Here is a 24,189-nt window from a genome sequence, read left to right on the forward strand (position 1 = left end):
ATCTTGCCTGTTCCAGAATATCATGGAAATGGCTTCATACAGTCCATAGCCAACTGAGTCTGACTTCCTCCACTTAGCATAATGCCTTTGGGCTTCACCCGTGTGGTTGTGGGTGTCAGCAGTTCCTTCCTCTTTATTGCTGAGTAGTTATTATATGGATGTACCTCCGTTTATGTGTTCACCAGTCGAGGGACATTTGGGCTGTTTCCAGAGTTTGATGATTGTTGAAGGATTTCACATAGGAGAATTAACGTTAAAAAAAAAAATCACTCCATGTACTATGTGGAGAACAGATTAGTGGGGAGCAGACCGGCCGCCATGGGGACTAAGTCCAGTGATTTGGTGATGAATGTGGCTCACTGTGTGTGCGCGCTCAGTCGTGTCCGACTCTTTACGACCCCACCTGACTCCCCTGTCCTTGGAATTTTCCAGGCAAGAATACTGGAATGGGTTGCCATTTACTACTCCAGGGGATCTTCCCAACCCAAGGATCAAACCCCCATCTCCTGCATCCCCTGTATTGACAGGTGGATTCTTTACCCACCTAGGAAGCCTGTAGGTACTCAATAATTCTTCATGTAACATGGCTGTGGCCTGCAGTAGCCAGGGAGGCTTCTTGGTGGAGGTGGCATTTGAGGTGGAGGGGTGAGGAGGTGGGAGAAAGATACAAAGAGGAAAGAGGCCCAGGCAGTGCAGAGTCCCCATGGGAGCTGGCTGGGCTGGGACCCCAGCTTCCTGCTCCTGCCCCAGCCTTGGTATCCCAGGGTTTCTAGAATGTGGTCTGCAGGGCCCAGATCAGGATTCCTGCGGATGCTGGGTGAACAGGCACCTGCCAGGGCCCACCCTAGCCCCATGCGGGCTGACGCTCTTGGGGTAGGAGTTAGCCAGGGGACCTCAGCTCTGGAACAATCTCTTCCTTGTTGGCTGATAAGAGGCTACCCCCTCATGCATTCAGGAACCTCCTGTCCCCCTGTCTCCTCCTGTCCCCTCTGGGCCAGCTGGGAGCTGTTGCTGGGGGCTCTCCCACCTTTTGCTACTTGCTATGTTTCTTTAAGGGGCTCTGTGTTTGGTCCCCTGCACCTCCAACCCCATGGTCTGGGAGACCTCACCAGCTGCTCTCTCAGTCCAGTTCCATCAGACCCATGTATCTGGAGCCCCTCCAAATGTTCCAGTAGCCCCAAATATAACCCCTCCCTTCTGTCCTCATTGTGCAGAGATTAATCATCTTACATTCCAGTAGGTTTCCTGCTGAAAGTATTTTTTCCTGGAACATTTTGTATTTTTTTTGGCCATGCCACACAGTTTGCAGGATCTTAGTTCCCTGACCAGGTATCAAACCCCCACCCACCACAGTGAAAGCCCCAAGTCCTAACCATCGGACTGCCAGGGAATCCCCTTTTCTGGAATATTTTAAATGTGGCTTGAAATCAGAGCTCTCCTTCTCCAGCTTTATGCCCTGATGGTGGAGAGAGAGGGTCTGGGGTCGCTACCCAGACCCTACAGATGAGGCGGCTCCAGAGGTAACACAGATTTCGTTTTATTTTGTGCCGTGTCTCCCTTTAGTCTCTCTGCTGAGAGTAGTTGTCAGAATAGTGTTTCTAAATGTTTAAAACAAAATGTAAAGGAAAGCAAGCATATGGAAATGTAGTTATCAAAGTACATATTTAAATGATGGCATAGTAATAGGTGTGCTTATTAACTCATGAGATCTGGAAATAGGTCTCCTAACACTGTAATTTCAAAGCACTGATGAGTGTAAAGGATATTTTGGCATTTTTGCAACAACTGTTATATGCTGTGAAAATCTATGTGGTTTCTCTTTGTGCCAAAGCCATAAGTACTGCTGATACAACTGTGGTTTGTCCAGAATAGAAGGAAATGTTAATTTTTAGTTAGTGTTGGTGAAAAATAAAGACGTGATTTTTTTTTTTCCCTCCTTATGTTCACGTGCTCTCTGCATTCTGGTGCAGATGAGAGAGCCTGAGTCCTGTTTGGAGGTGTCTCTGGGTGACCTTGGCACAGCCCACGTCCCTGTGCTCCTCTGCAGTTATTTGCCCCTAGAACAGAGATGGTAATTCCTGTGTTGCCTGGCTGTGGGGCTTCTGTGAGGACCCACGAGATGAGTCACGTGGAATGTCTTTGTAAACTGTGACGCCCCATGCTGCCATGCAGTGCCACGCTATTATTAGCGGTTGTGTGAGCTCATGTTTGGCCCTCCGGCCCAGCGTGGACCGAGAGACTCTTCCTGGCCAATTCCCCCAGGGTTCCTGGGAATCAGTCCGTTTTGGGGAACTGGCCTGCCCCTGAGAAGCTGCTTCCTGCAGGCTAACCTCATGGGTCATTAGGGAGTGTGGTGGGGATAGACTGAAATGTACTTGTGGGCAGGGTGTGGGTGGGGGAGCAGACCCTGCCCATCCTCCTGGGTGGCATGGGGGTCTGAGGCCAGTGCTGCAGCAGCCTAGGCTCTCCCTCTTTTATAAAAAAATAATTAATATGGCTGCCTCAGATCATAGTTGGGGCTCGTGGGCTTTGTTGTTACACAGCATATGGATCTTAGTCCCATGACTAGGGATTGAACCTATGTCCCCTGCATTGCACGGGAGATTCTTAATCCCTCTGGGAAACTTCTGAGCCTCAGTTTCCTCATCTGCAAAGTGGGAACATTTTCCCTACCTACCTCACAGGACTGTTGTGCATGTACTTTGCTTGACTGGGCCTAGTAATCGGTGAGCTGTTTTTTATTTGACGACGTGTCTGGACATGGGGGCTGAGGATTCTAGGGCAGAGGCAAGGCTGTGAGCACTGTGAAGGGGAGACCTGGGGAGAGGCAGGGCCGGATCCCAGAGTAAGAAGCCTGAACCTAACACAGAAACCAGCAAGAATCAGGGAGGAGACAGAAAGCTGCCTGCTTTTTCTTTTTTTCAAGGTTTTCCCGGTAAACAGGTGTTACCTCTATGAAAGTGAAAGTGAAAGGGTTAAGTCACTCAGTTGTGTCTGACTCTTTGTGACCCCATGAACTGTCTGTGGAATTCTCCAGGCAAGAATACTGGAGTGGGTTGGGTTGCCATTCCCTTCTTCTGGGGATCTTCCCCACCCAGGGATCAAACTCGGGTCTCCTGCATTGTAGGCAGAGTCTTCACCATCTGAGCTACCAGGGAAGCCCATTACCTCTGTAATCAGAGCAAATTTTTTTTTTTTTTTCTGCAATGCACACTTTGTGGAATCTTAGTTCTCTGACCAGGGACTGAACCTGGGTCACAGCAATGGAAGTGCTGAGTCCTAACTACTGGACCACCAGGGAATTTCCAAAATAAACATTCTCTGTAAATGTAAAGTCTGACTACCAAGGCTGTAGCGTGGGTGTCCGATCTAGTCCCCAGACCTCCTCCTTCTACTCTTTGTCCTCAGGTTAAACAATCAGGTTAAGCTTCAAGGGGAGGAGATGATACCTCTAAGGAGTGGCCAGAGCGGATGAGTTTGGAGGCCTGGCAGACTGGGCCCAATCTGGGCACATTTCCTCAGCTTCTTTTTTTTTTTTTTTTTCGTTTTTTAACTTTTTACTTATTTGTTTCTTGGCCCTGTTGATCGGCATGTGGGATCTTAGTTCCCTGACCAGGGATTAAAGCCGTGCCCCCTGTAGGGGAAGCAAGGAGTCTCAACCACTGGACTTGCAGGGAAGTCCTTCCTCAGCTTCTTTAGTCTGGCCTTTCTGACAGGGGATTGAGAATCAGGGGCCCCCAGGCTCTGAGGTGGGCACCTTTGGGCTGTGTGGCCATTTTCTGTCTGCCGTGGGGGATGAGGTTTGGGTTTCCCCACCAATACGGGGTGGGGGTTGGTCTCTGACAACCTTACTGAGTAGCCACAGGGCTGGCAGAGTCCAGTGGAGCTTGGCCCTTCTCTCCCCACTTCCGTGCTTTTGGTGTGAGGGGCTCAACCGGGTCACTGAGTTGTCTTTGAAGGGAAGGCTGAGCTCTCCACCCCCCCACCCCCCTGGCAATTCCTTACCAGCTCCCTCCATTGGATCAGACAGCCCCTGGATGCAGGAGTCCCGGGAGGTGGAGAGGCTCAGTGAGGTCTAAGAACCTCGGAGGAAAGCAGAGTTCTGCTCTTTGCCCTCTCCTCGTGTCCCAGAAGCCTCTTTCCCAGCACCCCCTCAGACCCCGAGAGCTTAACCCCGGCCTATGTCCCGCCTTCACCAGCTTCTGCTGCCCACATCCCAGCAGACCCAGCCATGCGGCCCACAAGCCAGCCTTTGTGGACTCACCCTCTCCTGTGGACCGTGCCAGGAGGGGCTGACTGCATTCTGCCTGCAGCTGGGACAAACCCCCAAGGGCCCTGGGCCCCCCTTGGCTGCCATGGAGAGATGGAGCTGGCATGAATGCACCATCCTGCATTTTCAGAAATGGACCGCTGTGAAGGGCGGGCCTGGAGAGGCAGCTGCTTGTGTGAGGAAGATCATTCATCCATTCACTTCTTCAACAGATGCTTACTGAGCCCCTGCTCTGTGCCAGTCTCTGGGCTGGGGGAGCTTGTGTGCCGAGACACGGGACTCTTGCCATTTAGGGAAAGAGACTGTAAGGAAACACCCTGCCTTAGAGTTACTCTGGGGCCCCCATTTCAGGGTTTCTGATTCAGTAGGTCTTGGTGAGGGTGTAAGAATTTCAGAGTTCCCCTATGTAGCCAACACTCCTGGTCCAGGGACCACACTTTGAGAAGCACTGGGATTCAGGACCAGATGGAAGAATTTTGAGTGGTTTGTATCCTCTATATTTTCCAAACTATTTCTATTCATCAATAGAAAAATCAGTTATTTAAAAGGTTATTTTTTAAGTGGTCCTGCAAAACTGACTTCAGTGCACTGGATGTGGTCCTGTGATGAGGGGTGTCAGGCCTCTTATGATCTAAACATCACACATCTTTTTTAAAAAATTTCATTTATCTTTAATATTTATTTCTTTGGCTGAATGGCGTCTTCGTTTCGGCACATGGGATGTTCGTCGAGTCATGTGGGATGTTTCGTTGCAGTGCATGGACTCTCGTTGTAGCACACGGGCTCCAAAGTGTGCAGACTCAATAGTTGTGGTACATGGGCTTCGTTGCTCCTCAGGGATCCTACTTCCCTGACCAGGGGTTGAACCCACATCGTCTGCATTCCTAGGAGGATTCTTAACCCACTGGATAACCAGGGAAATCCCTGAATGTCATACATCTTTTAACGTAGCCCAGCACCATTAGTTGTGCATGCCCTGCACTTCGCTTTGGCTCTTCCTGAGCTTGGGGTCCACTCAGACCCCCACATCCTCCTCATCAACGCGTTCTGTAAATGGTATGGTGAGGCCCATCTGGAGGCTGGTTTAGCTTGGATTTAGCCAACTGGCCCATACTTCCTGAGTGCCGTTTCCTTTATGCTTCCTTAATCTTGCCAGCTGAGATGTGTGTGGAACCCTCGCTTCCTCATTTCTTTAACTGGTGTGATCATTGACTGGCCCACTTCCTCCTTCTCCATGGATTAGTTATCTATTTTATATATAGTAGTTCAGTTTCTCTTTTTAGTGTACATTCGTATTTAATGCGTTCAGTCACACGAAAGGTATATGCTTTTATTTGTGATTCAGCTTTCACATCTGCTATTAGACGTAGTGATCATTGGTTTCTTCTCCCGGGTCTCCCCACTGCTCCCTGCTACACTTTGTCTAATGATTGCTGCGGGTTAGTGTGTCTCCTTACGGTTGTTTGCCTAACCAGACATGCCACTATGCGCTCAGGATGTTGGGCCCTATGCTGGGTATGGGGGATACGGCAGGGAGTGAGATAGACATGGGGAAGGCCCCCGACCCTGCCCCTGGCACTCACAGTGTCTCTGGGAGATAGACTATTAAATGAAGAATTACTGATGTGTTCATGTTGACAAAGGGGAAGTGAAGGACATCTGGGAACTGATGACAGAGGTGGTCAGGAGCTGCCTTGAGGAAGTGAGGTCACCCCCCTCAACCCAACCCCCTCCACTTAAAACCCAAGCTCAGATTCTTTCATTTTTTACTCTTTTGGTTCTCCTGGGTCTTCGTGGTTACGCGCAGACCTTCCACTCTAGCTGCAGCGCATGGGCTTCTCGTGCTGGCTTCTCCTGTTGCGGCGCATGGGCTCTGCAGAACAGGGTCTTCAGTAGTTGTGACCCATGGGCTTAGTTGCCCCACGACATGTGGAATCTTCCCAGACCAGGGATCACACCTCTGTCCCCTGCATTGGCCAGCAGATTCTTAACCACTGGACCACCAAGGAAGTCCCAAACTCAGATTTCCTACTCAGCCCTTCAAAGCCCTGGATGGCTGACCGTTGTCAGTTTCCCCAGCCTCACCTTACCCCTGTAGCTTCCCTGGCCACTTTGCTGTATCCTGATACACTGAGCTCTTTCCTGCCTCAGGGCCTTTGCACACACTCCCCCCACCCCTCTGTCGCATGGGCCTTCCTTCTGCCTCAGCTCAAATGTCCCTTTAGGGGTGACCTCGCCAGCCATGTCCTCTAACATAGCACGTTCCCCCATTACTCTATCATATTACCCATGTGTTTTGTGTTTGGTTTTTTATCTTCATGACTCTTAACAGTATCTGGGGGGTTTTTTAATCTGTCCATTTACAGTGTGTCTGGCCAGTGAGACTTGGGGCTCCACACAGACGATACAGAAAGGGCCGTGTTCATCCTGGTTGCCATGCTCCTTCCCCACTCCCTGCTTGCACAGGGCCTGGTATGCAGTTGGTGCCCATAAATGCTTGTTGAATGAGCCCCTTTCTGCTTCCCCAGTGTGTTAGTTTCCTGTTGCTGCTATAAGAAATTACCAGAACTTTAGTGGTTTGCAGCAATCCCAGATTATCATTTTCCAGTTCTGAAGATCATAAATCTGAAAAACCAAGGTGTTGGCAGGACTCCGTCCCTGTACAGGTTCTGGCGAGCTCATTCCCTTTTCCTGCTTCTAGAGGCTGCCTGCCTCCCCTGCCCTTGGCCCTTCTCCACCTGCAGCGTGCATCACCCCAACCTCTGCCACATCACCTTCTCCTGCTCTGGTCGCTCTGCCTCCCTCTTTGTTTTCTTTTAATTTTTATGTATTTATTTGGCTGCTCCCAGTTTTAGTTGAGGCACGCAGGTTCTTCAGTCTTCATTGCAGCATGCAGGGTCCTTTTTTTAGTTGCGGCACGCGAACTCTTAGTTGAGGCATGTGGGATCTAACTACTTGACCAGGGATCGAACCTGGTCCCCCTGCATTGCGAGCATTCAGTCTTAGCCACTGGACCCCCAGGGAAGTCCCTTACCTCCCTCTTATATGGATGCTTGTGATTACATTGGGTCCACCCAGAAAATCCATGATAATCTCCCAATCTCAAGATCCTTAATTTAATTATATCTGTACAGTGCCTTTGCCACGTAAGGTGACATATTCAGATTCTGGGAATTAGGATGTGGGCACTTGGGGGGCTTGCATTGTGCAGGACAGTGTCTGATGTGGCCTGTGCTCAAGCACTCTGGCCACTGCCACAGGGCCCAGCCACCTGACCTCTCCTCCCCTCTGCAGGACGAGATCGAGGAGCTGCGGGCAGAGATGCTGGAGATGCGGGATGTCTATATGGAGGAGGATGTGTATCAGTTGCAGGAGCTGCGGCAGCAGCTGGACCAGGCCAGCAAGACCTGCCGCATCCTGCAGTACCGGCTGCGCAAAGCTGAGCGCCGCAGCCTCCGCGCTGCCCAGACCGGCCAGGTGGACGGCGAGCTCATCCGCGGCCTGGAGCAGGACGTCAAGGTAAGCCTGGGCCCCCCTCCCCAGTCCTCAGAGGTGCCCCCACTGCTGGGTGGGGTGGCGGGGAGGGTCATGAGCCTGAGTGGGTCCTGGTCAGCTCACTCCTTGTGTGTCCCTTGGGCAAGTCCCATCATCTCTTTGCACGTCAGCATCCTCATCTGTAAATGGGGATCCCTGATGAACCGATAGGCCATCATCCACCAGGGGTGTCCCAAAGTGGTGTCACAATATGAATCCTACAGCACATGTTGTGTGAGTCGCAGCCACACGCCTGGTGCTGGGCTCCGTGTTGTCTCTGCACAGTTCCGTGGAAGTTTTCTTTCTTGTGATGATGGAGAGTAGTGAAGGTCTGGAGTTGGATAAGGCTGGTTTCTATCTTGGCCTCAATATGCCCTAATTTTATGGTTTTGAGCAAGTCACCTATGTTTCAGTTTCCTCATCTGTAAAATGGGTATAATAGCAGCCCATGCCTCACAGGGCTTTATGAGATGAGATGAGATCAGGTAGGTAAGAGGTCACTGTAAACACTGAAAAATGTTAGCTACTATTATTATTCCCATTTTTCTGTATGAAGAGAGTGAGGCTCAGGGAAAGGAAATACCTCTCCAAGGTCACAGGACCCACTGTGTAGCTGGCAGAGCGCAGACTCATCAGCCTCCCATGCTGACTGCTTGACCTCGCTGTCCTCGGCCTCAGAGAGCAGAAGGACAGCCTGGAGTCTGGCAGGGGGAGGAGTCTGCCTTACCTGTCTGTGTGAGCCCAGGTCTGGGGTCTGAGAAATCTGGGGGACCTGGCCCGACACCCAGCTCTCAGCACTCAGCCCAGTGTCATCCAGGGATGTAGGAGCTGGGGGTGAGGGCATCTCGCGCAGCCTGGGGGCCTATGGGGTCTTCCTGCAGGGGCACCTCTGAGCTGTGGCTTGAGGCACAAGATGGAGGAAGAGGGCCCCTGTAAGGGGGCGAAGAGTGAACACCAACCCCACCCTGGACTTTGCGTCTCCCATTGGCTTGCATGTGCCAGGTGCATCAGGTCTGCTGCTGATGAAACAGAGCTCAGAAAGGCTATATCTCCAAGTCCAAAGTACACCAGGGACCTCCCTGATGGCCCAGTGGCACTCCCAATGCTGGGGGCCTGGATTCAGTCCTGCATGCCACAACTGAACATCTGGCAGACTGCAACAAAGATCGAAGATCCCACGTGCCACAGCTGAGACCGACAGCTGCCAAATAACTAAATACAAATACTTTTTAAAAAAATCAAGAAACGAAGTGCTCCTTGCTCTCTGAGAAGGCAGCTTCTGGGATAAATGGTTACAGATAATATTCAAATTCCCAGCACCGGATTGAGAGGGTGGCGGGTGAAGGAGAGCCCTAGAGGCTTAGAGGAATCTGGGTTTGGGGCCAGGTAGTTGGGGCTTTCAGGCAGAGACCCAGAAAAGTCAGCCTTAGATGAGGAAGGCGTGGAGGAAGACTAGAGCTGGGAGCAGACTGGCTGGGTGGCTGGTGCCTCCATGGGAGGAGCCGGGAGCAGCTGGTGTGTGTGCAGAGTGTGAGCGGGGAGGCCCCTGGAGTCTGGGCGGAGGGGAGCGGGCCCCTTCTGTTGGGATTTGAACCAGCCAATCAGCAATCGGCTTGCCCTTTCCCTCCCTCCGCTCCCTGAGCCTGCAGCTGGGGCGCTGAGCTCATCCATGCCGGCCTGAACTGGACAGCTCTGGCTCCTCCCTGAGTCCCATGTGCTGGGGACGTTCTGGGGTGTATCTCGGAGGTTCTCAGAATGCTGACTTCCCTGGTATTGCCTGGGAGGGCTTGATGGGTCTAAGTGGGGAGAGGACTGGTTGCTGTCTGGAAGGGACTCTCTGATTTCTCAGCCAGCAAGAGCAGACTGGCATGGGGCCACTTCTTGGGGTCTCAGTTTCCTCTTCTCTTAAATGGCGGGCTTAGAGCAGCTGAATCTTCAGGGCTTTCGCAGCTCCAGTGGTTTTAGCAAGCAGGTGGATTATTGGTGCGGGTGCTGTGAAGGAAACCTCAGGCCTTGGTCCTCCCTCCCCCCTTGCCCCCCCAGGCTCTCTCACTCTTTGCTGGTTCTCACAGTTGGCAGGACCCACAGACTCGGCTGGAACGTTGTCCATCATGAGGAGGGCAAAGGTGGGGGCAGAGACCTGCTCTGCCACTTGCTTGCCCTGTGGCTTTGGGAGAGCTGCTTTGCAGCCTGAGCCTCGGTTTCCCTGTGTGGAAAATGGGGGTGCAGCAAGTCTCTACCTGGAGAGACTTTTATGAGGATAAAATGAAATAGTGCAAGTAAAGAGCATGCTGAGCGCAGGGGCCAACTTGGGACGCTCCCCCAGAAAAAAAAGTAACTGTTGGTTGGGGTGTTACTGTTATTGTTCAGGAGAAAAACTTAAAAGTGGGATGAGTGGCTGGGCCAGGGCAAGGAAGCAGGTGGAATCTTAGCCTCCCTGGATGGATAAGTGTAGCCTGGAGGTTTGTTTACCATGCAGATTCCCAGGCCCCAGCCTCAGGGGCTGGGACCCTGTGGGAGGGTATCAGGTTCCAGGAATCTGGGATGAAAATTTCCACCTGAAGAGACCCTTGTAGGGGCCCCAGGACACACCAGTAAAACATTTCTTAGAAGCAGTTGTTGCTGGAGAAAAAGTTCTGGCTTTGGGTTTACTTCCTAGGTGATTTGAACAGGTTACTTTCTCTTTTTGCACCTCAGTTTTCTCATCTGTACAATGGGGGTGACATTCCCACCCTCCCTGGGTTCTTGGGAGCATTTAGCCACACTGAGTCCAGGTGCTGCCTGGACATGGGGTGTTCCTCATTGAGGGCTCCCAGCCCCTGCCCTGAGGGTTCAGTGTGACAGAGATGCCTTAAAGCCTTAGGCTTAGGAGCTGAGGGGCCAATGAGCGAGCTGGCTGTGGCCTGGAGGCTGCCAGTTGCATTTGGCAGGAGCCGGGCCCCAGCGCTGTAAACAGTGACATCATGGCTGAGAGCATGTGTTTGTGCTTTGGGGGTTTGCCCTGGTTTCCGGAAGCTGCAGCTGCTTCGCCTCCTGCTTCTCAGTCTCCCCAACATGGGGATAGTTGGGAGGGTTGTGAGGGGATCACATGAGACAGGAAGGTGGGGCCGTTTGAGCCCCTGATGCTGTGAGCACACCTTGTGCTTTTTAAAAACATATATATATATATATTTAGTTTTTGGCTGTGTTGGGTCTTAGTGACAGCATATGGGATCTTCCTTGCTGTGCGTAGGCTCTAAAGTTGTGCCTTAGTGGGTGGGATCTTAATTCCCTGACCAGGGAGAGAACCTGCATCCCTTGCATTGGAAGGCAGATTCTCAACCACTGAACCACCAGGGAAGTCCCTGTGCTTATTATTAATACTTTTATTACCGATATTAACACAATGTGTTTTCAAGTTTCAGGCCATCAGCAGGCTCAGACTGAGAGCAAGACTCCAGAGCTGACCCACCTGATTTCAGACCTGGTTCTGTAGCTTCCTAGTGTGTGACCTTGTTGGAGAAGGCAGTGGCACCCCACTCCAGTACTCTTGCCTGGAAACTCTCATGGACAGAGGAGTCTGGTGGGCTTTAGTCCATGGGATCATGAAGAGTCGAACACGACTGAGTGACTTCACTTTCACTTTTCACTTTGATGCATTGGAGAAGGAAATGGCAACCCACTCCAGTGTTCTTGGCTGGAGAATCCCAGGGACGGCGGAGCCTGGTGGGCTGCTGTCCATGGGATCACACAGAGTCGGACACGACTGAAGTGACATAGCAGCAGCAGTGTGTGACCTTGGACAAGTGACCTTTTCTTTCTGAGCCCCAGAATGGGGCTGATAAAGTACTTCCTGAGGGTTGAAAGGCACATGGTGCGTGCTCAGGGAGTGACCTGGTTCTACCAGCTTACCTGTGGGAGCCAGGGGGCCAAGGACCACTGAGACTCAGAGAGGGGAAGGGACAGGCCCAGGCAGCAAGGCTCCTTTCCCCTAGACATGTGCTCTTTGCTGCTGTGGGCCTTCATCAGGGGCACCGGGCTCTGTGGGAATCTGAGATTTGTCCACATTGGAATTCTGTAAGCTACCTGGCACTAGGCCTTCTTTACAAGGCACCCCTGGGGATAGAGAGCAGATGGAGAAGGGGATTTCTGGGGAAGGGAACAGAAGGCAGCTGGAAACTCATGGAAGGGATGAAATCCACAGAGTCACTCATGGACCCCAGAAGATCCAGGAATCCACACTGATCGTGCCTTCTTGGTGGGGAGTGGGCCACCTGGTCACCAGGTTGAGGCCGTGGTGGGAATGGACTGAGCCCCAGGTGGAGAGGAGCCCCGGGTCCCCCCCAGCAGCTGGTCCCTCCACCCCAGGCAGGGACACAGCCCCCTCTGGACATCTGGGGGTGTGGGTGGTTGGGGCGCATCCCCAGCCGGGTTTGGCCAGGTGCAGCTCCCCGTGTGTCAATCATTCCCTCCTTCATTGCCTACCCCCTATTTTGCTTGTTGGAGTCTCGGATCTGTTTGTTCATCCAACAGGCATTTATTGGGCACTTAGTATATGCCATGGAGAAGGCAATGGCAAGCCACTCCAGTACTCTTGCCTAGAAAATCCCATGGACAGAGGAGCCTGGTGGGCTACAGTCCATGGGGTCGCTACTAGTCGGACAAGACTGAGCAACTTCACTTTCACTCTTCACTTTCAAACTTTGGAGAAGGAAATGGCAACCCACTCCAGTGTTCTTGCCTGGAGAATCCCAGGGATGGCGGAGCCTAGTGGGCTGCCATCCATGGGGTCGCACAGAGTCGGACACGACTGAAGTGACTTAGCAGCAGCAGCAGTATATGCCAGACTCTGCACTGCTGCCGGGACAGAGAGATATGAAGGAGCCCAGACATGGCCTGGATTCTGGGCCTCTGTGCTCCGCCACTCCTGGCCCCTGGGGGCTAAGCAGATGGACGAGTGAGTGAGTGAGTGAATGAATGAAGTATTCATCAGGACTGGGTGACCTCACAGCCTAAAACTTGGGACCAGAGCCACAAGCCTAGGCTGAATACTTCTAGCAGAAACATGGACACTAAACTCAAGAGTGAGGCTATGAGATGTTGGACCAAGTTGGATAAAATCAGTGCACAGAGGTGAAGCGGTATCTGAACAATGCTTTACAAAATCCATATTCTTTTTTTTTTTTTTTTTGGTCACATCATGTGGCATGTGGGATCCCTGACCAGGGATCGAATCTGTGCCTGCTGCATTGGAAGCTTGGAATCTGAACCACTGTACCACCCAAAAGTTCCCCAAAATCATTATACTTTTGAGTCCCTGCTATGTTTCAGCCATCAGCCCAAGCACTGTGTTGTTTATTCCCCACAGCAGCCTTTGTGACAAGGCTCTGTGACCCCCTTTTACCGATGAGCAAACCGAGACTTCAGATGGTTAAAAAAACTGTCCTGGATCACATACCCAGTGAGGGCTGAAATTAGGCTTGAATCCAGTTTTGCCACCTGCAGTGTCTTTGTTCTGCTAGTAAGGAATCACTCACCTCACTTTGTGGAGGGGGGAGGTTTTGGGGACCTAGAGAGACTGTGGAAGGAGCCTGGTGGGCCGGCTTCTGGCTGCCCCTGGAGATCTTCAAGGGTGGGGAGAGGCAGCGGGCATCGGAGGGAGGAGAGAGAGGGAGTGCTGAATTTCCTCTCTGGCTGTTGTTTTTCCTGGCCTGCCTTGCGCACTGCCAAGGGGTCTGTGCTGAGCTGGGCCTGGGCCCAGGCAGAAGGCAGAGCCAGGGAGGGCCTGCTTCCCTTCCGGCAGGGAGGAGGTGCCACGGTCATTTCCGAGACTGATAGGCCCGAGGTGCTGGGCTGTCTGCCTCACTTATCCTTCTTGCTGGCAAAAGTCCTTGTACCCCTTGTGGAGTCCTGGCCACATGGCCCTTCAGCCAAAGCCCATGAGGTCCCCCCAGCTCGGCCCACACTATCTCTGTTTGACCCTGAGCAGGTCATTTGCACTCTGAGCCTCTTACTTCCTTGGCAGCAAAATGAGGGCAGATTTGGGGTGAAGACGGGTGAATCTGGCACATCGTAGGTATTCAACAAATGCTAGTGCTTAGTCCTCTTAGGGATGGAGGCTGGTTATGGTTTACAAGCTCAGAAAGGCCTTCCTTGGGACTTCCCTGGTGGTCCAGTGGCTAAGACTCTACGCTCCTAGTGCAGGGGCCCTGGTTTCGATCCCTGGTCAGGGAACTAAATCCTGCATGCTGCAGCTAAGACCTGCAACAGCCAAAAAAAGAAAAAGGCCTTCCTCATCCCCAGAGACCCCTTTTCCTACCCTTTCACCCCTACCATCAGGGGATAGGACGGGGGGTCACCTCAAAGAAACGGAGCATTGTTGCAGCAGAGTCCTGGAGCTGGTGACCTGGGGTTTGTGGCTCTGTCAGCTCTTCCCAGAGGGATGACTGGACAGCTGCCCAGCCTCTGTCATTTGGGGCATGTTCTATATCCCAGACAATTGGAAACAGGCCTTGGGGTCTGTGTCACACTGTGACCCCCAGCAAGCCATGCCCTCTCTGGACTCAGCCTCTCCCAGCAGCCGCCACCACTCACCCAGCGCTCACTGTGCAGGCCCTGGGCCAAGCCTTTGGTGCAACAGCTGATTCAGGCCTCCTGTCGGCCCGTGAGGTTGAGCTATTATTATTGCACCCATTTTGTAGTGAAGGAGACAGAGGCAGAATAGGGAAATGATTTGCTCAGGAATATATGCTGGTTACTGGCAGAGAAAAAATGGGGTTCAAAGGGCTTTAGGGAAGCCTATCTTCCTCGGGTTTCCCCTCTGTGCATTATTATTATTTTTTAATTTATTTGGCTGTGCTGGATCTTAGCTGCAGCATGCGGGATCTCTTTAGCTGTAGTATGGGAACTCTTAGTTCAGTATGTAGAATCTAGTTCCCTGACTAGGGGTTGAATCCGGACCCCCTGCATTGGGAGCATGGAGTCTTAGCCACTGGACCACCAGGGAAGTCCCTCCCTTCTCTTTAAAGTGAGCTTCTGGGACTTCCCTGATGGTCCAGTGGTTGAGACTCTGCCTGCTGGTGCAGGGGACATGGGTTCAATCCCTGGTCAGGGAGGATTCCACATGTCACAGGAGCCCGAGAGGCACATCTACTGAAGCCCACATGCCTGGAGTCCGTGCTCTGCAAGAGAAGCCACTGCAAAGAGAAGCCCACGGCTACAACCGGAGAGGAGCCCCTGATATCCGCAACTAGAGAAAGTGTGCGTGTAACAAGAAAGACCTAGGGCAGCCGAAAATAAATAAGTACACACATATATACACACATAAAAATGAGTCTCTGGGCCTGCCATAGGCTCTGGAGAGAACTGGGCCAGAAGGTGGATGGGAGAGGCTTTTGGAAGCATAAAAGATCCAGATAAATGTAAAGGCACTGCTAAGGATAGACAGGGCCTCTCACTTTCTAGGGGCTGGACCATGATGTGAACACAGAAAGCATAGGGTTCCTGGGTTTGGGTTTGGTTCTCCCACTTCCTGGCTGTGTGACCCTTGTTGAGCTACTTGACCTTTCTGTGCCTCAGTTTCTTTATGAAGTGGGGGTGATAAGAGTCCCTGTCTGCCCTGGGGTTGCTCTGTGGCCAAGGCGGGATGGCCCGCAGCCTGCTCATGCCCTGCTTGTCACTCGCCTTGGCTCAGGTCTCTAAAGACATCTCAGTGCGGCTGCACAAGGAGCTGGAGGCGGTGGAGAAGAAACGGGCGAGGCTGGAAGAGGAGAATGAGGAGCTTCGACAGCGGCTTATTGAGACCGAGCTGGCCAAGCAGGTGCTGCAGACGGAGCTGGAACGGCCGAGAGAGGTGAGGGTCCTGTCCTACCTGGCAGGGCCAGGCCTGGGCTGGGCAGGCATGTGCCAGCCCCACCCCAGCCAGTGTCTCTGAACCTCTGCTCTGCACTGTTATGCCATCCTGGCAGAGCTGTCTATTCATCCATTGTTCCAGCACATGCTCCCTGAGCACCTCCTGTGAAACCTGTGTGCTGTACGCCAAGGACACAGTGGTGCTTGAGAGACACCTGGCTCCTGACCTCCAGGAGCCCAGGGGCTAACGAAGGAGACAGTCACCCGTCACAGGAACACAACTGGGTGGGAGATTACCTGAGAAAACATGCAGCGATGCCCAGCCGAGAGCCCAGCCCTCTGTGCCTCAGGCTTCTCATCTATAAAATGGGATAGTACTACTTCGAGTCATCAGTGGGATAGATTTTCTGGATGTGCTTTACGGATGGCCAGGCGCTGCCACTCGGTATAAAGTCACTGCCGGGGCTGGCCTCTGATTGGCGTCTCAGCACATTTCCAGGACACGGTTGCTTCTTGAATGTGACTCCAGGCACCAGGCTCTCTGTCTTTGCTCATGAGTGCCCCTCCCACCTCGCAGCCCGTTCTCCTCCTGCCGTGTGTTAGGTGTACAACATGTTAAGCACCATGCCAGACACTTTCTATAATTTCCATAACAGGCCCAATGAATTTGTGATTGTACCCATTTTATGGATGGGAAAATGGCCCTGAGGGAGGGAGGAATGTCTTCAAGGTCAAGTAGGGCCCACTAGGGTGCACTGATTGGAAACCACCAGCAGAGGCCATGCCTAAGGGCTGGAATCTTCCAGAAGCCAGCGCTCTGTGTCCCAGGCAGCCCGGGTGCCTTCTGGCCCCAGCTGGGCCTCAGCTGTCTGACTGCTCCCGAGGCATCCTAGGGTCGAATGTTGTGCTGGGGCACAGTCCTCATCTTCCCGGGGACAGGCATTCCAGCGTTCCAGGGCACACCACGGCCCGAGGCCAGAGCAATCCTTCAGCTGCCCTTCCCGCTGGGTGTGTTGGTGTGATGTGCCAAAGGCTTCTCAGAGTGGAGAGGGAGGTATGTGCTGCTCAGGGCTTCCCAGGGCGGGGTGGGGGCTCCCTTCCCTCAGGCAGCCTCCTGTCCCCCATGACCTGGCCTGGCCTGGTGCCACGCACCGTCTCCACACATCTCATTGTTGCCACCTTTCATAGTGAAAAGGAGAGACAGTTTCAGAAAGTGCCTTGGAGGTCAGGCATTGTAAAAGAGGGGAAAAGGTTCGATGCTTGAGACAGGGTGCTCAGGGCTGGTGCACTGGGATGACCCAGAGGGATGTGATGGGGGGGGAGGTGGGAGGGGGTTCAGGATGGGGAACACATGTACACCTGTGGCTGATTCATGTCAGTGTATGGCAAAAACCACTACAATATTGTAAAGGAATTAGCCTCCAATTAAAATAAATAAATTGAAAAAAAAAAGAGGGGAAAAGGAGGCCCAGAGAGGGAGAGCTTGCCTGAGGTCACCGAGCCTTTCCTTGGTTGAGATGTGGCTGAGACCCTGAAGCCACCTCCCCTTTCTAAGTCTCAGTTTCTTCCTCTGTGACCTCAGGATAATAACAGAACAGCTTACGAGGTTCATGATCAGTCATAAGATTCAGAGCCATAGAACACTATGAAGAAGTTAGAATAAGGCAATATGGCAGTTCCTGAAAAAATTAAACACAGAGTCACCAAATGAGCCATATATACCTAAAAGAATCGAAAATAGGGACATGGACAGATATCGGTACCCCCATATTCAGAGCAGACGTCCCTTGTGGCTCAGTGGTAAAGACCCCCCTCCCCCCGCCAAGCAGGAGATCCAAGTTCGATCCCTGGATCAGGAAGATCCCCTAGAGAAGGAAATGGCAACCCACTCAGTATTCTTGCCTGGAGAATTCCATGAACAGAGGAGCCTGGTGGGCTGCAGTCCCTGGGGTCGCAAAGAGTCGGACACGACTGAGGGACTAAACGACAACGGCATTCATAGCAGCATTATTCACCGTAGCCAGAAGGTACAAGCAACCTATATGTCCATCAATGAACAAAGAAATATGTAGTATGTACTTACATTGTATGTGTAATCCTAAGAAGGAATGTGATTCTAACACAGGCTACAATGTGGGTGAACCTCGAGGACATTGTGCTTGATGAAATAAGCCAAACACGACAGGACAAGTATTGTATGATTCCACTCTGATGAGATACTGAGAGTAGTCAGATTCATAGAAACAGAAAGGCTGGAGGTTATCGGAACCTGGAGGGGGAGGCTGTGGGGAGATATTTTTTAATACATACAGCATTGCAGTTTAGGGTGATGATAAAGTTCTGGAGGTGAGTGGTGATTATACCACTGGATTGTACACTTGCAAGTGGTTAAAAATGGCAGATTTTATGTTATGTATGTTTTATGACCATAAAAGGAAACCGTGGTTAAAATGGTAAATTTTATATTAGGTATACTTTCCCTTTTTTTTTTTTTTTAAAGGTAGATACATATGCACTGATGTGGAAAGATTTCTAAGGTACATTGTTAAGCACAAAAAGGAAATGATAGAACCACGCATGTTGTGCAATCTTGCTAATCATTTTGGAGACCTATACAGAACAAACTGGTTTTGAAGCATATGTTTCTATGTGCAAAAATGCATAGCCTGGAGGCAAATCTGGGGAAAACCCCGCTGAACTCAGGTATTAAAGGTGGTGGGAGTGGGGTAGGGAGTGACCTTTGCTTTTTATTATATGCAGGTAGGGATTTTTTTAAGGGGGGCATGGTCATTATTAGTGAAATTTTAAATGAAGTCAAGCATGTAAAGAGTCCTTTGTGGGGCCTGGCACACAGTAGATGCTCAAGAAACACTGGTTCACTTCCTACTTATTTATTTGGCTACAGCAGGTCTCAGTCGTGTCATGCGGGATCTTTCGTTGTGACGCATGCGCTCTCTAGTTGTGGTGGACGGGTTTAGTTGCGCCGCAACATGTGGGATCTTCGTTCCCCGACCAGGAATCGAACCCGTGTCCCCTGCATTGCAAGGTGGAACCTTAGCCACTGGACCTCCAGGGAAGTCCCTCACTTCCTCTTGAAGGTGATATCAGGAGGGTTGGTTTAGCCTTCCCTGATGTCCCTTGGAGTCTTAGGATCTGGGCAAGGAGGCGTGGCGCTGTGTTTATTGGCTGATTGCCCTCTCTCCCCTCCTTCTCTTTCCTGATATGGTTTCTATGGAGACAGGGGTCCCTTAGCAATTCTTCTGCCAGAGCTGCTCTAGTCCCATCATCGAGATCTGCCTTTGCCATCCTGACAGGTTGCTGTGGCGATGCTGTCACCCGGCTGGGAACAGGAGCCCCTGGCCTGAGCTGATGTGGTTGCTATGGAGATGGCACTTCGCTGGAGAGAAGGGTGGCCTGCCCCAGCAGTGTTCTGCAGTGGCACTGTTGCCAGCTGGATTGCAGCTCAAAAATCGTAACAGCAGCCCCCCAACTCCAATCCAGTATCATTCCCCTTTGTATTTTAGGCAGAAAGCCAATATCAATGTTGATGGGATTTATTATAATATAGCTGCTATATCTGAGTGCTTACTCTGTATCAGGCACTGCACTAAGCATATTATGTATGTCTTCATGTTGTGTAGCCAACAGCCTCCCAGGGTACATAGTGATTTTTGTCCCCATTTTATTTTCTTTCTAGCTATGCTGCGAGGCTTGTGGAATCTTGGTTTCCTCTCCAAGGATTGAACCCAGGCCCTTGGCAGTGAAAACTCAAGAGTCTTAACCCCTGGACATCCAGGGAATTCCCATTTTGTCCACGTTTTATAGATGGTACTCCTCTTGGCAATTGTTTAATTGCAATATAGTCCACATACCATAAAAGTCACCATTTTATGTGTTTATTTTGGCTTGTGGGATCTTAGTTCCGTGACCAGGGATTGAACCCGGGCTCTTGGCAGTAGAAGTGTGGAGTCCTAACTGCTGGACCACCAAGGGAAAATTCACCATTTTAAAGTGTACAATTCCATGGGTTTTAATATATTCATAATGGTGTGCAACCATCACCATCATCTAATTCCAGAACATTCTGTTGTCAACAGTCACTGCCCACTCCCCCCTCCCTCCAGCCCATGGCAACCATTCATGTATGAGTGTATGAGTGACATAGAGACTCTCTGTCTCTATGGTTTGGCCTATTGTGGACATTTCATCCAAATGGAATCATGCAACGTGATCTTTAGTGACTGACTTTTTTCATTTAGCATCATGTTTGCAAGGTCTCTGTATGTTGAGACAGGTGTCAGTACTTCATTCCTTTTCATGACCTTATAATAATCCTTTGTATGGAGAGACCACAGTTTGTTTGTCCATTCATCAGCTGATGGACATCGGGGTTGTTCCCACTTTGGGGGCCGTTCTGAACTAATGCTGCTGTGAACCCTTGTGTACAGGTTTTGGGGTGGACATGTTTTCAGTTCTCTTGGGTGTATACCTGGAGTGGACCTGCTGTATGTAGATGGGATAGGAGAAAGGACTTTCCACCTTCCAAAGCCACACTGACTCTCATGGCGATGCCCCTGCGCTCCTCGCCCCATCCAGGGGCCTTCCTGGAACCCTGCTGTGTTTCAGGACCTCTGAAAGGGCCGCTCATTGCAGTGAGGACCTCCTTCTCCGGCCCAGGCTTCTTGGCCTGATTCCCACTCCTATGGGGTAAGTGGGGCACTGACTGTCACGTCAGTTCACCTGGGTTCCTGTCTCTGTTCTGCTGGATTCATCATCTCATGCAGCCCTGCCGTGGCCTGTGTGCTGCAGGACGAACTTGAACTTGGAGTCAACACGGGCCTGGGTTTGAATCCTGACTTTGCCACCTGTTGGCGAATAACTGTAGCACTGGGCAAATCATGTAACCTTTCTAGTGCTCAGTTTGTTCATTTATAAAATGGGACTATGAATCCCTGCTTCTCAGAGGTGTTTGTGAGAATTGATCAAGACAAGGCAGGTAAGGACTTGACCAATACTGGTTATCAGTATTGTATCAGCACCCTGACAACCTCTATGATGGCTGTGGTCCCAAAGAAGTATTTCAGTTCAGTTCAGTTCAGTCGCTCAGTCGTGTCCGACTCTTTGCGACCCCATGAAGAAGTATTTACCTTAATCTAATAACTATGCTTCTGGGACATGCCTGGCGATCCAGCGGTTAGGACTCTTCACTTCTAGTGCAGGGGGTGTGGGTTTGATCCCTGGTCAGGGAACTACGATCCCACAGGCCACGAGGCGTAGCCAAAACATAAAATTTTAAAAATAAGTCATAAGTAAATATGCTTCTACTGCCTCTAGCAAGGAGCTCTCCATTTCAGGCTGCCAGTTGCCCACAGAAGGAGCAGTTAAGTTGCAAGTCTGCGCTTGCAGTTGGCGGCGTCTGTCCCAGTGATTTGATCTGGGGCCCTTGTCAAACCACTCTCTTGTTTCCTCCTCCCCAGTGGTCTCCCCCAGCCTGGAGCCACACCCACTCTCTAGCTTCTTCAGCCAAGAATGCCTCAGTCTTTGAGACGCACCCCCAACCCAGATCCCCCACCACCACTCTGGAGGAAATTTCATCCACGCTGCACAGTCTGTGTTTTCAGGAGACCTTTCCAAACATCCCCTCTAAACTGGGTGAAAATCTACCCAACTGTTTTGGCAGAAGGCTCATTTTATTCCTTGAAGGTTGGTCTTTGTTTCCTGGCAGGATGGAAGGTGTTAGCAGGCAGGGGGCCACTGCAGTTGTGTTCGGCAGCCTCTCCTGTGCAGGCTGGGGGGCGGGGGCACCATCCTGGTCTCCCCAAGAAGGGAGAGAAGGGCAAGTGGGGACAGAGCTCCTGCTGCTACTAGGAGCCGTTAGACCAATGATGCTTAGAGGCGCCACCCTGGCTGCCCAGAGGCGGCCTTGTGCGTTGCTCGTGGGTGGGGAAGCCCCCTGCTGCTTGCTGGCCAAGGAGTGTGCCCTTGGGGTCCGGTACATGTGACTGGCATTCCTGTGGGTGCTCAGGCATTTTCCTGCCCTGCCCCGCCCCATCCCACTTTGCAAGGCTCAGGAACAGAACATCTGCCCCTGGGGGCTCCACAAAGGGGCTCTGACCGGCCCTGGCTCCCTGGAGGGAGTCCCGCCTGACCAGCTGCTGCCTTGCAGAGGGGAGGAAGGTCTGTGTGCTCTGTGAGCCTGCCTTGTTTTCCCTCCAGAGCCGCAGAGCACTATGGGAGTCCACATGGCTGAGATGGGTTTGGGGCGGGGTCTGTTCCATCCAGAAAAGACTGGAGCCACTCTGGTCCTGAAAAGGTTTCCTGCTTCAGCCCCTCGTCTCTGCCCGCCGCCTGCACTTTCTTTCCTTTTTAAAAAAATTTATTTTTATTTATTTGGCTGCATTGGGTCTAAGTTGCAGCATGTGGGATCTTTACCTGTGGCATGTGGGATCTAGTTCCCTGACCAGGGATTGAACCCGGGCCCCCTGCATTGGGAATGTGGACTCTTAGCCACTGGACCACCAGGGAAGTCCTACCCTCCCTTTCTGGTGGGCACTCAGAGCTCCCCCTCTGCCTATTGAGAAGGCATTCATGACTTTCCTCAGGGAAAGTACGTTAAAAAAATAAATAAATAAAACCCTTTACTATAACTTTCTCCTTCCACCTGACAGTTAGCATATGCTTAGTAGAGAAAAACTACAAAATACAAGGAAGCCATAAGGAGAAAAAGTTTCACCTGTAGCCCACAATTCAGAGGGAATTCCTCTTGAGTAATTACCAGATTACTGTTTGGGTCGGAGTACTTTCCAATCTGTTGTATTTCCAGTATGTTTTTCTATGTGTGTGCACACATATTGAAATGTACATATGCATTTGTTTTGACTAGAAAAGTAATATAAGGTCAGTGAAACAAAAAATCCATTACAAAAACACATAAATGCATGCCTAGCATACCTCTAAGGCTGGACACAGCAGACTCTAGTTGCCTTGGTTGCCTGGGGTGAAACAGCCGGTTAATGGGTTCACCGTATTCTCTGATGCTGGGAAAGATCAAAGGCGGGAAGAGAAAGGGAAGACAGAGGATGAGATGGTTGAGTGGCATTACCGACTCGATGGACATGAGTTTGAGTAAACTCTGGGAGTTGGTGATGGGAGGCCTGGCATGCTACGGTCCATGGGGTCGCAGAGTCGGACACGACTGAGCAGCTGAACTGAACTGAACTGAACTGTATTCCCTTTTGGACTCTTTGGAAGTTAAATGAATGTGAGTGTGCTCTCCAAAATATAAGAAATGATAAAAACCATACATAAAAGAAGAAAGCCTCCCCTAACCACTTCCCTCAATTCGATGCCTGATTCAGCCTAACCCATGATTTGTTTTAGTTTGTGCCTTTTCAGGTCTTTCTCCATGCTTTACAATGTATAGTTGTTTCTGTATGTATTTTTCAAAATAAAGATGGAATTATGTTATAAGCACAGTTTCTGTAACATACATGATAAGGTAGCATGAACACAGACTGTCTTTTTAAATGCTGGATGTTTGGGGGTTTTCTTCTGCTTAAGGTGCTTATTATAAAAATCAAAGATCACAGAGCCAAGTAAACATAGGAAGGAAAGAAGGTCTAAAAGAACAGCATCTATTTCAGTATTTTAAACACAGAGCCAGAGGTCTAGAAGGAGCTCCAGCCAACCTTTGGCTGTGGTCACCCTCCGGAGAATGGGTGGGGATATAAACAGGGGGACTCCTGCTTTGTCAGCATAGTATAGATTTACAGTGAGACTATAGCTTTATGTATTAATTTACTTTTAAAAGATTACATAATTTTTTTAAAACTTTAAAGAGAAAACACTGGTGGACTATGTCTTCACTCTTCTCAAAATCATGTGGGGGAAGAACAGTGAAAAGTGCGAGTTCTCTGTACTCTCCTTGTTTTCAGCTGGGTGTATATTCTTTAAATCATATCCCCCCACCACGCACATGCACACATGTACACCCACATGCATGTATGCACACACGTGTCTTATTTTTATAAAGATGGTAACACGTTCTAGTTTTTTCAAAAATAATTTTATTTATTTTTGGCTGTGCTGGGTCTTTGTTGACACTTGGGCTTTTCTCTAGTTGTGGCAAGCGGGGGCTACTCTCTAGTTGCGGTGCGTGGGCTTCTCATTACGGTGGCGTCTCTTGTTGCAGAGCATGGGCTCTGGCTTGTGTGGGCTTCAGTAGCTGCAGCACGTGGGCTCCGTGGTTGCGGCTCCCCGGCTGCAGAGCCCAGGCTCAAGTTGTGGCGCACCCACTTTGTTGCCCCACGGCTCATGGGATCTTCCCAGATCAGGGATCAAACCTGAGTCTCTGGCATCGGGAGGTGGATTCTTATCCACTGAGCCATCAGGGAAGCCCCCCTCTAGCTTGTCTTAAATAGCAGCTTTCTTGAGATATAATTCATTTGCCATAAAGGTTGTCTTTTTTAAAGCGTAGTTCAGTGGTTTTTAGAATACTCGAGTTACACAGCCATCACTGCTCTCTAATTCCAGAACATCTTCATCGCCTTAGAAAG

The 24,189-nt window shown here is 50.9% G+C and overlaps 1 protein-coding gene across 1 annotated transcript in view; it reads left to right on the top strand.

The window, feature by feature from the left end:
- Positions 1 to 24,189, top strand: part of MTCL2 (microtubule crosslinking factor 2) — a 77,221-nt gene that overhangs the window by 14,880 nt on the left and 38,152 nt on the right. Inside the window, exons 2-3 of the mRNA XM_055436914.2 lie at positions 7,565 to 7,789; positions 15,477 to 15,635. Of these exons, the coding sequence (XP_055292889.2) occupies positions 7,565 to 7,789; positions 15,477 to 15,635 (384 nt within the window). The remainder of the gene's footprint in view (positions 1 to 7,564; positions 7,790 to 15,476; positions 15,636 to 24,189) is intronic.

This window comes from Moschus berezovskii, chromosome 15, assembly GCF_049115385.1.
Source record: "Moschus berezovskii isolate FMDL1 chromosome 15, NW_MosBer_1.0, whole genome shotgun sequence".
Lineage (NCBI taxonomy): Eukaryota > Metazoa > Chordata > Mammalia > Artiodactyla > Moschidae > Moschus > Moschus berezovskii.